This window comes from Mirounga angustirostris, unplaced genomic scaffold (assembly GCF_029215605.1).
Source record: "Mirounga angustirostris isolate CCGP_5_RB_7025 unplaced genomic scaffold, mMirAng1.0.hap1 SCAF_4, whole genome shotgun sequence".
Lineage (NCBI taxonomy): Eukaryota > Metazoa > Chordata > Mammalia > Carnivora > Phocidae > Mirounga > Mirounga angustirostris.
Genome location: NW_026991712.1, coordinates 149,596,520 through 149,612,511, shown reverse-complemented (window position 1 = coordinate 149,612,511; position 15,992 = coordinate 149,596,520). Strand labels below are relative to the sequence as shown.

At 36.6% G+C, this 15,992-nt stretch overlaps 1 protein-coding gene and 1 non-coding gene across 7 annotated transcripts in view; one reads left to right on the top strand and one right to left on the bottom strand.

Annotated features, from left to right (window-relative positions):
* The window catches only part of EPS15 (epidermal growth factor receptor pathway substrate 15), a 150,941-nt gene that overhangs the window by 40,162 nt on the left and 94,787 nt on the right, over window positions 1–15,992 (bottom strand). For all 6 annotated transcript variants that reach the window (XM_064589160.1, XM_064589156.1, XM_064589161.1 and 3 more), the window contains 2 exons: window positions 4,617–4,778; window positions 4,022–4,219 (listed from right to left, as the gene is read on the bottom strand). In XM_064589160.1, the coding sequence (XP_064445230.1) occupies window positions 4,022–4,219; window positions 4,617–4,778 (360 nt within the window). The remainder of the gene's footprint in view (window positions 1–4,021; window positions 4,220–4,616; window positions 4,779–15,992) is intronic.
* On the top strand, window positions 7,172–7,276 carry LOC123860739 (small nucleolar RNA U13). The gene has a single exon (XR_006794852.1). It is a non-coding gene; the product is annotated as a small nucleolar RNA U13 (small nucleolar RNA).

The window sequence follows — 15,992 nt, the reverse complement described above, 5'->3', positions numbered from 1 at the left end:
TCCTCTTGTCCATCTGCTTCAGGGCTGCCCAGTATTTCCTATTTTCCCAGCCATGGTCCTTCTGACTTTTTTCTTGTCCCTGACTGAATCTATGAAGCTCACAAAATGATTTTAACACCTCAGGCCGCATGCGTTTGAAGAGCAATAAGATGATGTTTATTCGCTTCTAGTTACCAGTATGTCAAGCTGGGTCAGCTCATGGAGTCCTAAGTAATGAACACTTTGGTGGTCAGCAGCACCAAAGACTCAAAAGCTCTGAACACTCCAGAACACTCCTGTCTTACTTCATCTTTTAAAAAAATTTTATCATGACCATTAAAACAATTTCAATATCCACTAAACCTTTACAGTCTAAAATTTAAAACCTTAACACGAAAATAATAACCATCATATAGATGAAGCAGTACATGGAAATACTTGCCTACCAAAGAGTACTATTTACACAGCTTATTTCTTATAGTTACTTCTGAGACAATAAAATCTTGAACAAAACTAGGCATTCCTGTGTCTGGCCCTCTCACATACCTATCACTTAGCCTGTCTCTTCCTTAGTCTCTGCATAAACTTAGAGGATATAGAAAAAAAAAAAAATCACACAACACAAGCTCTTTGCAAACTGTGCAAGAGAAATGCAATAAATTATCAGATTGCCAGAAACATTTTGATAAAAACAGTATCTTTGTGTAAGTAAGATACAGAGGTACAAAGGTTCTTTGTTTTTTCTTACCATAAATACAAGGTAAGAAGTATAAATGAAAATTCAGCAAGTCAGAAATTTTTCCTCAGTTATTCCTTTTTCCAGAAAAGCTATAGTTTAGCTTTAAAGAGCAATTAAAGTTTCAGGATAATTTACAATTTGGATTTTCATTTTTTTATAGGCCCATGGGAAAATATTGCCCTCTGTGGGAAAGACACACAAGTCACTACGTCAAATGTAAGAAAATGGTATTTTGTGTGTGTGTGTGTGTGGTTTGTTTGTTTGTTTTATTTATTTTCCTAAGTAAACTCTACACCCAACGTGGGACTTGAACTTATAACCCCGAGATCAAGAGTCACATGCGCTACCAACCGAGCCAGCCAGGTGCCCCCTGGTATGTTTGTTCTTAAGGTTTGGAGATCAGATGCAAGGATATAATACAATTCCTTCCACAGATATAGATAATATAATTCCTTCCACAGATTACAGATAGCAAATATTATCTGGCACGCTTGGTAGTATAGTTTGCTGAGATTATTTTCCTTGCTCAGAAACACTGTTTTATTTTCTCAGTGATAATTTATAATATCCAGAGTCCTTTCTACTTTTCTCATTTATGTTCCTTCCTTTGAAAGAAGTTCCCTTTCAAAAAACTTAAAGAAAATGAAAAGACAAGCCAGAGACTGGGAGAAATTATTTGCAAATCAAATATCTGATAAAGAACTTCTATCCAGAAGATATTTTTTAAAACTCCTGTAATTTAATAATAATTAGACAATCCATTTTTAAAAAATGGGCAGAAGATTTATACAGACATTTCATCCAAGAGGATATACAAATGGCTAATAAGCACATGAAAAGATATTCAAGGGGCGCCTGGGTGGCTCAGTTGGTTAAGCGACTGCCTTCGGCTCAGGTCATGATCCTGGAGTCCCGGGATCGAGTCCCGCATCGGGCTCCCTGCTCGGCAGGGAGCCTGCTTCTCCCTCTGACCCTCCCCCCTCTCATGCTCTCTCTGTGCCTCATTCTTTCTCTCTCAAATAAATAAATAAAATCTAAAAAAAAAAAAAAAAAAGAAAAGATATTCAACATTACTAGTTGTTAGAAAAATACAAACGGAGGGTTGCTGGAGTAGAGGGGGGTGTGAGGGAGGGGGTGGCTGGGTGATGGACATTAGGGAGGGTATGTGCTATGGTGAGTGCTGTAAATTGCGTAAGACTGATGAATCACAGACCTGTACCCCTGAAACAAATAATACATTATACGTTAATAAAAAAATTTTAAAAGAAAAGGAGAAATACAAATTAGAGACTATGAGATACCACTGCATACCCACTAGAATGACTAAAATCAGTTAGGTAGACAATAAAGTGTTGGTAAGATTATGGAGAAACTGGAACCCTCATATATTGCTAGTGGGAATGTGAAATGGTATAGCGATTTTGGAAAACGGTTTGGCAATTTATTTATTTATTTATTTTTTTTTTTAAAGATTTATTTTTGAGAGAGTGAGAATGAGAGAGAGAGTACATGAGAGGGAGGAGGGTCAAAGGGAGAAGCAGACTCCCTGCCGAGCAGGGAGCCCGATGCGGGACTCGATCCCGGGACTCCAGGATTATGACCTGAGCCGAAGGCAGTCGCTCAACCAACTGAGCCACCCAGGCGCCCTGGCAATTTAAAGTTAAAAAAAAACCTTAAACATAACTTCACAATATAACCAACTATTCCATACCCAAGAAAAATGAAAACAATGCAAATGTTCATAGCAGCATTATTCATAATAGCCAACAAATAGAAAGAATCCAAATGCTCATTAATCAGTGAATGGATAAACAAAATGCTTTATAAATATACAATGAAATATAATGTTGATACATGCTACAAAACGCACGAGCCTCAAAAACATTATGCTTGTGAAGGAAACCACATGAAAAAGACTACATAGTGTTTGATTTCATTTACATGAAGTGCTCAGAAAAGGCAAACCTATAGAAGCAGAAAGCAGATTAGTACTTACCTAGGGGTAGAAGTGGGGAGTCACTACAAATGGGTGCAAGGGATCTTTTAGGAGTGATAGAAATGTTCTAAAACTGGATTGTGATGATTGAGCACTTCTAAGTTTACTGAAAATCACTGAATTGTATCCTTAAAACCTGTTAATTTTATGGTATGTAAATTATTCATAAAAAAACAATTTTAAATAAACTCGAAGAAGAAAATTATTTTAAAGATTATTCATTCAGCTGGTAGCATTCCCACTAGGACAGCCTTCTTTTGGGATACCTGTTTATTGAGTACCTACAGCAGGATAAGAACTGTGCTAAATGATAAGAGAGAAAAAAAAATGTTTAAGTTCCTAGACCAAAAAGCTCAGTCAGCTGGGGGAGACAGACTATACATAAACAAATATGCAGGGGAAAATGTTACTATTGCTGTAATAGAAGTAGAGTCCAATACAGGCAGGGTTCAGAAAATGCTATATTGAAATAAAAAGTTAAGCTATGTCTTGCAAGATGAGTGAGTAGGTATTCACCTGTCAGACAAGAGAGGAGAAGAAAGCATATCAAGGGGTAGGACTTCATTATACATAATAATTAACGGAGAACACTGGACTACCTGTTAGAAGATCTGGATTCTAGGCTGTGGCTCTTTTAAAGGCAATGTAACCATAGGTAAATTACTTAACCTTCCTTGGCTTCAGTTCGTTCAAATTCAAAATGAAAAGAATGAGCTACATGATCTCTCTCCTCCCATCTTACTATCATTCTATAAAATATTACTCTCCATTTAGGGAAGCCTAGAATAACAAAGCAAAAGATCTATACTCTGGACCCACACAACACAGCATGTTTATCTATATAAAGAACAATTCCCTAATTAAAATAATAAAGGTCTCCAAATAAGCAAATGTTCATGGGGGGGCGGTATTTATAAAAATAAGCAAAACTTAGCATTTATTGCTAAACTGTGTCACAGCGTTTAGTCCTTTACATTTCATTTAATCCCTACAGCAGACCTAAAAGGTAGAGGTACTGTTAAATCTCCAATTTTGAAGATGAGGAATCTGATACTAAGATGATTCAGGCACTAAGTGGCAGAGCCAGACTTAAACCTAAACCCATACCCCTGGCCATGACTCCAGTGATAATAATCAGATGTACAAGATGTATGACAATTTTAACTCACGACAGGCAACAAGAAATGTACTTGTATAAAATGAATGAAAAGTGAGGGAAAAGGAACACAAACCAAGAAAGTATTATTTACTAAGAGGATACGGTGAGGCCCCATTTGAGCATATTTCTCATTGCCACAAAGACTTACTGAACTGATTTCCTGTTGTGAGTCTTGCAGGTGCTGCTGAAGAGGTCCCAGGTGAGCCTTCCCTGACTCCACACTCTCCTCCAATTCTGCCGTTTCTTGCTGTAGGCGACTCAGCTCTTCCCTAGCTTTGGCTAGCTCTTCCTCATAAGTAGAGATTTGCGATTCTTGACTAGTTAATTCAGCTTTCAGGGATGAGATCTGTAACATGGGAGTGAATGACAAGAAACGGGGATTAAAAAAAAAGAATTGTCATTAAAATGTTCCATAATGCAAATATGTTTATTTGTTCAGTTTACTGTTTTGGTGGGTTGTTTTTTTTTTTTTTTTTGGAAGTACATATTTTTGATAGAGAAGGGCAATTAAGAGAGAAACAGAGGGGACTTGAAGACATAGGTACCACACTTTCAGCTAAAATTTGGAAAAGTAGTACTACAATTTCCAGATGAACAGGAGGGCTCCAACTCCTTCATGTGCCCCAGCTGTTGACTAGATTGCCACCTGACTACAACAGTAGCAACAACAAGAAGCAAAGAAATGTTTCCAGGAAAAGCAACTAAGGTACAGATACAGGCAGCAGCGAATGGCCAGACTTTACCAGCTGGGCCTCCTCAGCGCATTTCTTTCTAACTTCCTTCAGTTGCTCCTCCAGCTGGGATTTCTGCTCATCTAGTCCATCAAGGAGTTCCTGTACTTGCTGTTTCTGGGCGTGGAGTTTTTGCAGATTAGTATTCTCCCTTTGAACTTCATCTTGCAGATCCTGAAATACAAGAAAATTAACATATTTATTATCTTTGGAGAGGGGGAAGGTTAACAATTTTTAAAAGCCTATCTTAGGGGAAAATAAAGTCTTTTTTTTTTTTTAAAGATTTTATTTATTTATTTGACAGAGAGAGAGACAGCGAGAGAGGGAACACAAGCAGAGAAATGGGAGAGGGAGAAGCAGGCTTCCTGCTGAGCAGGGAGCCCAATGCAGGGCTCGATCCCAGGACCCTGGGATTATGACCTGAGCCGAAGGCAGACGCTTAACGACTGAGCCACCCAGGCGCCCCAAGGGAAAATAAAGTCTTATTAAATATATTGTGTTGGTAGATTGGAGGAATCCCAGCTTTAAATACTGTCTTTACTTCAGGATTTCTTCCCTAGACTCCAGATTTTAAAATCCGATTTGCTTACTCAAATCTGTCTTTGGATGTCTGATGAGCTTCTCGAACATGTCAAAAACAGAACTGGCATTTTCCCCCCAACCCAAATCTGCTTTATCTTCAATCTTCCCCCTCTCAGTTTCTCTGGCCAAAAAATCCAGCATGTTCTTTGACTCTTTCTCTCACATCTCATCTCCAATCTGTCAGCAAATTTTATTGCTTCTTCCTTCAAAATATATTCAAAATCTGGCCACTTTTTCCCTCAACCTTGGTCCAAGTCACTGTTCTCTCTCTCTTGGATTGCTGCCTTCTAACTGGTTTCCCTGCTTCTACCCAGGCTACCTACAGTTTATTTTCAGCCCAGTAGTCACTGTAAAAAACCTGCATCAAATGAGTCACTCCTCTATTCAAAATTCTGCATTGAATCCCCATCTCCCTTACTGTAAATACCAAAGTCCTCACAATGGCCCTGCATCTCCCAACTTCATTTCCTACTGCGTTTCCCTTGCTCAGCCACTCTGGCCTCACTGCTGCTCCTCAAACATGCCAGACAGGCTCCTTTCTCAGGATCTTCCATTAATTATCCCTTCTTCCTAGAAAGTTCTTCCCCCAGGTATCCATATGGCTCAAACGCTCATCACTTTCACGTCTTCGTTCAACTATAACCTTTCCACAATGAGGCTACAGTGCGGTACCATTACCACCACCTCCCTCCCCTAAGTCTCCTTCATATATAGCAGTAATTTTATTCATTTTCTAGAACAGCTTTATTGAGATAAACATACCATAAAACTCACCCATTTAAAGTGTACAATTTCAATGCCTTTGAGTTCAATTTTTAGTGCCTTTACAGAGTTATGCAACCATCACAACTTTTTTAGAACATTTTCAATCACCCCAAAAAGAAACCCCATACCCACTAGCAAGTCACTCTATTTCCCTCCCAATCACCCCAGCCCTAGGCAACCACCAATCTACTTTCTATCTCGATAAGCTTTGTCTATTCCGGATAGTTAATACAGATGAAATCATACAACATCTGGCTCTTTGTGATTGGCTTCTTTGTGACTTAGCATGTTTTCAAGGCTCATCTGTATTGGTATAACATTTAAACAGCTTTACTGAGATTTGATTTACATACCATAAAATTTGCCCATTGTAAGCATACAATTAAGTTTTAGCAAATATACAATTGTGCAACCATCATCACAATCCAGTTTTACAACACTTCCATTATCTTACTCCTTTGCAGTCAATCCTCATTTCCATTTGAAGCCCCATGCAACCAATGATCTGCCGTCGCTCCAGTTCTTGCCTTTTGTAGAAATTTCACATAAATGGAAAATCATACAATACATAATCTATTATATCTGGCTTCTTACACCTCTTATAGTATTTTTGAGATTTGTCTCAGTTGTTGCAATGTATAGGTTTTAGTTTGTTCCTTTTTATTGCTGAGTAGTATTTCATTGTATGAATACACATTTGATGGACACTTAGATTGCTCCCAGTTTGGGCTATTATGAATAATAGAGCATATAATTTATTTATCTTGTTCATGGTCTATTTCCTTCCACTACAATATAAGCTCCATGAGTCAGGAGATATTTGTGAGTTTTGTTCACTGCTATATTCAGAGTTCCCAGTATACCAGAGGTGCTCCATAGATATTTAGTAAATGATGAATAGTATCATAAAGATGTCAGTTCTTTCCTAATTAATCTATACATTCCAATGAAAATCCTAACAAGGTTTTGCAAGGAGCCTGACAAGTTGGTTCTAAAACACATTTGGAAGAAAAAAGAAAAAGAAACAGCATAATAAAATGTAAAAGGACTTAATCTACTAGGTATTAATTATTGGAAAACTGAAATAATTAAGACAGTTTGATGTTGATACAAGGATAGACAAATAGATTAAAGGAACAGAAAAGAGAATTTAGACACAGATCTGGCATATACAGAAATAATGATGTGAAAATATGACATTAAAATTGACTGGAAGGAGGATCCTTTTGTAGTTCGTAAGCATGATGATTGGGTGTTCACGCTGTTGTGTGACATGTGCATCCCCTCAAACCTTGTTACAACCTCGGCACATTACCTGTCTGGTGTGAACTTGGAAAAAAAAATTGACTGGAAAGAAAAAAGAATTAAATACTCAATAAATATCCTGGGCATACCCGTACGGTAAAAAATAAAATAAAATAAAATGAAGTCCCTAAATCACACCAGAGAGAAAAATAAATTCCAGGTATATTACAGACCTAAGCATGAAAATCAAAACTTTAAAATGTATGGAAGATAAAGTTTAAAAAAATGTATAGACGAAAATAGAGATCTCAGTGTAGGAAGGAATTTCCTAAAGATAAATCATTTTGAAAATGCTATATTTATTTATGTACTATACTTTTTGCTTAATGATAAAGGCTACAGAAACTAAAAAATTACAATGGGAGATCTCTGTACCCTCTGCTTAATTTTACTATGAACCTAAAACTGCTCTAAAGAAAAAAGTCTATTTAAAAAAAAATACAAAAGAGACCTTGGGAGATAGATGAAAGCACTGCCATTATCATTACCACCATAAAACAGAGCAGCCAAGATGGCCTGATTTATATGTCCTCTAACATTTGGGCTTCCTCACCTGGACCACAAAAAATCATTTGAGTGACTATTTTCCCAATTCTTTGAAGAATGGTACAATATTAATACCATTGTAGATACACAAGGGAGAGATTAATTCACTGTTTATAAAAAGGTTTCCAAAGGAATTAGGACTTAATTCTCTCCAGGAACCACAAGTAAGGAAGAAGGGACTGATAACTCTAAGGCATGTTTTGGCAGCAGGTGGGCAGAAATCTCAAAAAGGGTGAAATAAAATTGTGAACACAAATTTCTAAAAATAATATCTTTTAAATAACATACTATTCAAAGACCCCATCAATCATTCATCAGAATAAGAATCTAAGAACAACAAAAGAAAAACTTAGAAGAAGGTCTCTGAATTACTGCATTCAAAACAAGGACTTCTACAATAGCCCTTAAAATGTGCTAGGTATTGTCCCAGACTCTTCACATATATTAACTCATTTATAATCCATATGACAGATCTATGAAGTAGGTACTATTGTTATTCACATCTCATGGATGAGAAAACTGAGGCACAAATGGACAAGTACTTATCCAAAGTTACAGTTAGCAGGTAATGGATTCAAACTAGGTTCTGATTCCAGAGTCTGAGTCCTTAATCACTAAGCTATACAGTGTCTATAGACTAAATGTTTCACAAGTACGCTATTTTTCAAATATATGTAGATGCTTCTGTGATTAGGTAAAACATTGAATAATGCTTTTAATAACTGATTTTCACTTATATTTTCTCAACCAACTGATTAATCTAAAAGTAAAATTACTATCATGCTGCTTTCTTTAAAAAGTTCCTTTAAAAAGGCCCACACAATGAATGATCATGAAAGACTCTTCTTGTGTGGACATTCCATGAGTCTATGTGATTACAGATTCATAATGGTAAGCTCCACTAGTACTTTATCATTAGTTTGCCAGCATGCCTAAATTTTTTTCATGCCTAAATTTTTAACCTTGCCTATATGGTTAACTGATCCATACTCAAAATGAAGATATAGTCTTAGATATGCACCTGGCATTGGCTCTCAATAAATACATACTAGTTTTCATTGTCCCTTCCTTGATTCATACTTTGTTTTTCTGTCTTCCTATTCCAAATCTCCAACTTTCTTAAAAAAAGAAAAAACTCATTGCAAAGTAGAGTTCTTTAGTCCCTCTGCAAAATATATAATGGGTCCCTCTTATCTGTAGGATAAAGTAAAACTGCCTACAAGATACATGAGAACCTTCAATTCTGGGCTCCATGTTATCCTTCCTCTTCTTCTACTACCCTCTTTTCCTTATATTCATCTGTGCCCCAGCCTCAATAAACCATCTTCTTTCTCCAAGAGACAATATACTTCAATGTCCCTGTGCCTTTCCTAAGCCATTTCCTCTGCCTTGAGTGTCCTTCCACACCATCGTTACCTGGAAACACTATTCATTCTTCAAAGCCCAGCCAAATTTAATCTCCTCTGACTCACCTTGAGCTTTCTTTACTGTGCTCTTATAGCAGTTTGTACTTAACCTCTATTATCACACATACTACACTGTAAACAATAAACAATAAACTGTAGGACACTGTAAACAATAAACTGTAAACAATAAACTGAAGGACAGAGCCAATGTCTCATCTTTCTTTGAGGTTCCACAATCTAGTACAATGCGTAGCACATTCCAGAGGATTAATTAAACAATGATGTGTAACTATCACAAAGCCTCTAGTACCTGGTAGAAACTCTTGGAAAATGTGCCAGAGGTTGATAGAAAGAGAGGATTTTATGTTCTTTTACCATTCTGTGAAAAGCTTCACTCTGCACTTAAACTATTTAAGTAAATATGAATAGGAGCCTCAAACTGACCTATGATAAAATGCTTTCTGTTAAATTAAAATCATACCTAAATTTCTATACTGGTTCAATATTTTTATAGTCTATAGACCAAGACTGATTTGACATTTAAAATTTCCATTATATGGAAATAATCTTTACTGCCTTATTAGCACATTACTGTGGCATATACCTTTCTTGTGTTTTTAAGCTTATATATTTGTGTTTTTTACATAATATTATGTACTATTCTTACTCTTCAGGAAGGTGGAATAATAGCTTTACTTTAACACAGTAACTGGGAAAACTACAATGGTTTGAAAATTTCTTATAAGTAAATTATAAAATATTTTTTTAAATGCCACCTAGAGCTCAAGTAATTTTATTGGTTTAGGAATATAATCCATCATAAAAACCTTACTTTGGTCATAAAGTTATTATATAGTTTATATATAATGATATGCTAACCTAAAAAGCATTTTTTAAGAATCCTGTGGAAAAACTTTTTTCTCTTTCCCTTTAATTAAAAATGTTTAGGGGTGGGAAAAGGAAAGAAATATCTGTTACCTATTCCCATCCTCAAATACTCTAGTCTGATTTCCCACCCTCTCCCAACCCTCCCCCCACCAAAAAATCTTAGACTCGATCTCTAATAATATCTAGTCTTTATAAATAGATGCAATTTTGATGTCTCTACTTCTATTGTAAATCTAATTAAAAATAAAATTTACCTTAAATGGGTCACATAACATAAGAAAATGTCTAGGGGCGGGGCACCTGGGTGGCTCAGTCAGTTAAGCAGCTGACTCTTGATTTTGGCTCAGGTTGTGATATCAGGGTCGTGGGACTGAGCCCCTAGTCAGGCTCTGCACTCAGTGCAGAGTCTGCTTGAGACTCTCTCTCACTCTGCCCCTCCCCTCCCTCCTGTTCTTTTCTCTCTTAAAATAAAGAAATAAAATCTTAAAAAAAAAAAAAGAAAATGTCTAGAACATAATGCTAATGTTTTAAAGCTGAATATGAGGCATGTACAGTATAATCACAAATAAATATAAAGCCATTTATGTATATTCATAAAAAATATAGCAAAATGTTAACAATGGCTCTCTCTAGAATGTGAAATTGTAGGGGTTTTTTTATACTTTTCTATATTTTATAAGATTACTATGGACCCATTTGCTTGTATAATCTGAAAATGTCAAGTTTGCAGTTTCACATATAAAGTATCACATATCTCTGGCGGTTTCATACCAGTATAAAAATATTCAGATGTGACTGAATTTTTATGTAAAAACTACCAATAGTAGGAATAATGCTGGTTTCCTTTAATAAATTGAAACATTTTTCAAAACTAGTATTTTTAGTGAGCCACTTTAAATACACTCTTTGAAGATAAGTTTGTGCAAAAGGAAAGGGAATAAACAAGCCAATATATTTACTCATTCTTGACCTTTTCTTTTCCACAGAGCAAACAAATTCACTACAATTTCCCAGCCTCACTTCTTAGCTATAGTAAAAATCCACACAGTAATACAAAAGTATAGGCTTCAAGGGAAAGGTTACTGAGAAAATACCTCACCTTAGTGATATATTCTAAGCTGGATAGATGTCCATATTAAAACTAATTATAATTAATGTTTCTTCATGTCTATTTCTTTTTTTTAAGATTTTATTTACTTATTTGAGAGAGAGAGAGAGAGAGCAGGGGAGGAGCAGAGGGAGAAGGACAAGCAGGCTCCATGCTCAGTGCAGAGCCCAACGTGGGGCTCAATCTCACAACCCTGGGATCATGACCTGAGGCAAAATCAAGAGTCAGATGCTTAACTGACTGAGCCACCCAGGGGCCCCATCTTCATGTCTATTTCTAAATATGATAAAAGATCATCTCTTGGGGCGCCTGGGTGGCTCAGTCATTAAGCATCTGCCTTCGGCTCAGGTCATGATCCCAGGGTCCTGGGATTGAGCCCCGCGTCGGGCTCCCTGCTCAGCACGAAGCCTGCTTCTCCCTCTCCCATTCCCCCTGCTTGTGTTCCCTCTCTCGCTGTCTCTCTCTGTCAAAATAAATAAATAAAATCTTAAAAAAAAAAAAATCATCTCTTGGGGCACCTAGGTAGCTCAGTCAGTTAAGCATCTGCCTTCTGCTCAGGTCATGATCCTGGAGTCCCAGGATCAAGCCCTGCCATCGGTCTCCCTGCTCAGCAGGGAGTCTGCTTCTCTTTCTGCCCTTCACCCTGCTTGTGCTCTCACCCTACTAGTGCTCTCTGGCTCTTGCTCTCGCTCTCTCAAATAAATAAATAAAATCTTTTTTAAAAAATCATCTCTTAAAAAATCTTAACATTAATCCATACACAAAGGGCCTACTTTTTCAGTAAGCAAACTTAAAGTTATTAAACTGCACAAAATCAAAACGAACAGATGCAAACATACATACTACAAGAATCAGAATCAAAATTTCACCGCAAAATTACTTGTAATACTACCACCACTGCAATGCAATTTCCCTATCAACATCAGTATTCAGATAAACTTGGCTATTTTATTTTTGGTATAGATTTGCTTATCCTGAGACTAAGTGAAGGCAACAGATGCACATCTCCCCTCCTTGCCCACCTCCCCAACGCTCCCACTCCCACCCTTGACTAGGGCAGTGGCAGGCTCTCCTAGCAAACAGTATCTTCCACCAAACTAAGATAATTGTCTCTTAACTTTAAGGTAGCCCTTTGGGAAAATCCTCTTCTGATTCAGTGCGTGACCTCAGCACTATCAAATGCCATCCCATCAAGTAAGTGACTGAAGACATTTGCAGAAGCCTTCCTAGTTATGCTCTATTTTCCATGGTCATGCTCTACTTGCCTATCTGTGCCATCAACAGAAGAAAGAAGGATAGCAGCAATTAAGAGACTGGCAAGAATGGAGTGAACAAAACTACAGTAACACAGTGCCAAGGTCTGTTTTAGAAAAATACCAAAGCAGCCACATCCAAGATTCCTCATCACGAAATGAAGGGATCCTTGAGTTAGTATCTTGGCTTTATTTAAGAAGAACTTTCAAGGAAAATGTCCTGTTTTCTAGAAATCACACAAGTTAATGAAAATTATAAACTCATCCCCATCCTTCCACACCCCATGAAGTGCAACAGAGGTAATGAAAATAGAATTTAAGCAAATACATAAAAACTCTTAGCTATATTAAAAAGAGTAAAATTTATTTTAGCAATCCAAGTCAGGTATACGACTTAAGAAGTAACTTAAGTATTAAAGCTGTTAAGTATTAGCAAAATGAATACATTTGCATCTGTTTCACATAAAATACAGAGTAAAAAATAAAATTACCACTAACTTATGAATACTTATTTAAAAACCCCAAAGCATATATAAAGACATGTACTTATACTAGTATATCTATACCTGAAGAATTATTAAAGAGAGCAAGGGGAATTTTAAATATTTCAGTAATCTTACAAAAATGCTATTTAACTGATTTTAAAAATTCTACAGACTAATCCAAAACTAGAAATAATCTAGAAAACATTCATTATGTTGGCCTAATTCTCAAAAAGGAAGTTACAGGAGTATTCTTTTCTTTTTTAAGATTTTATTTATTTATTTGAGAGACAAAGAGAGATCAGAAGCAGTGGAGAGGGGTAGAGGGAGAAGCAGACCCCCCTGCTGAGCTGGGAGCCCAATGAGGAACTCCAGGGTTCCGGGATCATGACCCGAGTTAAAGGCAGATGTTCGACCGACTGAGCCACCCAGGTGCCCCTATAGGAGTATTCTTTTTTTTTTATGGTATGTTAATCACCATACATTACACATCATTAGTTTTTGATGTAATGTTCCATGATTCATTGTTTGCGTATAACACCCAGTGCCCCATGCAGAACGTGCCCTCTTTAATACCCATCACCAGGCCAACCCTTCCCCCCACCCCCTCCCCTCTAGAACCCTCAGCTGACAATGGACTCTGAGGAGTATTCTTAATATAAAAAAAGTATCAACTATAGAGCAAGATGTTTAGGTCAAAGAACAGAAAGGAAGTCTATTAAACTAGGTGGGTGTTAGAAATCCTCACCAATAGCCTGCCTTTATTTCCCAATCATATGCTTCCCAGCATGTTCTAAGAGCATTATCGCTAGGAAAAGAATGTTGAGCTCATGTATCTAATTTTATTTCTACCCAAAATAAGTCATCCCTCTTCATCTAAGAAAAAAAAAAAAAACCCCTAAGTGATTAAAATGAAACAAAAAAAGGACAATTACTATGATTACTGAACATTTACTGATAAAGTATAAACAAGTGGGAACTTCTTTTGCATGAGAGTGGCATGAACAAGTATGAACTTTATGGAAAAGTCTGACTCTGTGTGAACCTACCATGCTCCCAATCCTTTCTGTGTAGGGCTTCTGGGTGTGTCTTGTCCTATTTTTAATTCATGTACAAAACTGAAGTTTATTCATTTCTATGGTCAACAGCTTCCTTAAATTTATCTCCATGTAATAATATATTATTAAATATAGTGAAAGAAATTTTCCACAGTACAATTTCTTAGCTTAAGGAGTTTACAATAGAGGCTGGAAGATACTGGAATCATACACACTATACTAGCACAAGAAGGTAACATATTGGACATATCATCTAAGTAAATACACACTCCTCTGGGAGTTCCAACATAGGAAAGATTAATATAGACTAGGAGACAGAGAAGGAAAACTTTTATTTAGAGAAGTGGTGGGATTTGAGCTGGGCTTTAAGGCATGGGCAGAATTCACATAAGCAGGGAGGTAGGGAACATTCTAGATCACAACAACAGATATAAGCATAGGAATAAGAAAGAGAATGTGTATGGCACAGTTTAGAGGCAGCCAATAAAAAAACAAGTAGTACAAGAGGAGGATTTGTATCTCATCTTTTTTTCCTACCTCCAATATACCCATGAGATAGGACATCCTCTCATCATTAACAGCAGCAGTGGGCAGCAGTCAAGATTTTTCACAGCTGAGAGTCATGATACTAAAATTGGTTTAGGAAGAAGGGCAAGAAGAGGATGGCAAGAAGAGCACTTATGATCTGATTTCAAAATTTCAGATGTTAGGTAAAAGGGTGGCAATAAGGAGAAAGAAAACACTGACAGAAATAGGAAAGTCCAAAACTGAAGCCAATTTTATTTTCAACAAAATGAGACTCATTTTAGATACACTGACTTTGCAATGAGAAACACTAAAATGTCTAATTGGAGATGTGAGATTAAAAAGTAGAGGGCTTGATAAATATTTGGTAGTCACCAGCATATGGATGACAGGGGGTATGAAAAAGGAAGGAAACAAGGTGGAGGCATGTATCAGTCAATCCCTGACAAAGGCAACAGAAGCAAAGGGTCTGACAGGCAGGAGAATATCTAAGAGAACAAAATTCAAGAAAGCAGGAACCAATGCAGGAAAGACCAATGGATCTGGCCTTAAGATTATTATTGGTTCTGGGAAGAAAAATTAAAGCATGGGTAAACAGCAGACTAAAGAGGATTACTTGAAAGGATAGGAAGAGGAAAAAATGGCCACATAAAAAAAGAAAAAGAAAAGAAAAAAACAGATTGGTAGCTAACATGCCAGTAATAACAGAAAAAACAAAAAACAAAAAGGTATTTTCAAATTGGTGAGTCCTGTGTGCAGATAGCCCTAAGTGAAGGCAGAAGTCAGAGAAGGAAGAGCTGGAGGATAGATAATAAGGAGATGATAGGGTATAGAATTCTACTACTAATCAGAACATTTATTCAACTTTTACCTGGTACCAATCACTCTCTGAGGCACTGTAACTGCATTATCTCATTTTATTCCTATAGCAACTCTAAGTATTTGGTATTTTTATTATTCCATATTACAGAATAGAGAGCTAATGTATAGGGTGGTTAAATTATTTACTTAGGATTACAAACCTTGTAAGAGTCAGAACTAGAATCTGAATTCAAGTTTGTCAGATACCATGTTGTTCCTACAAACTTCTATGCAACACTGAAGCAAAGCACACAGAAGAGTGAATTCCTAATTTGTTCACTTTCAGAAGAAAAACTTTAATAAATTTGTATATAGGCAGTTTAAGGTAGGAAAGAATGTGGGTCTGCCTTCTCCCCTTAACAAACAAACAAACAAACAAAAGTCCAAACCATATACCTTTGAGATAGAATGGCCTTTTATAGCTTTTTCCCCTTGGATCACTTTGGGCCTAATTTCTCCATAGAACTTGAGGAACTAGCAGAATACCTCATATGCGTTAAAAGTGATCATTTCAGGAAAAAAAGTTGAAGTTACCTGCTGGTTTGTTTTTCAAGAAAAAAATCTTGAACTTAAAGTTTTCAAGATCGTAGTTCATAGGAATATAGATAG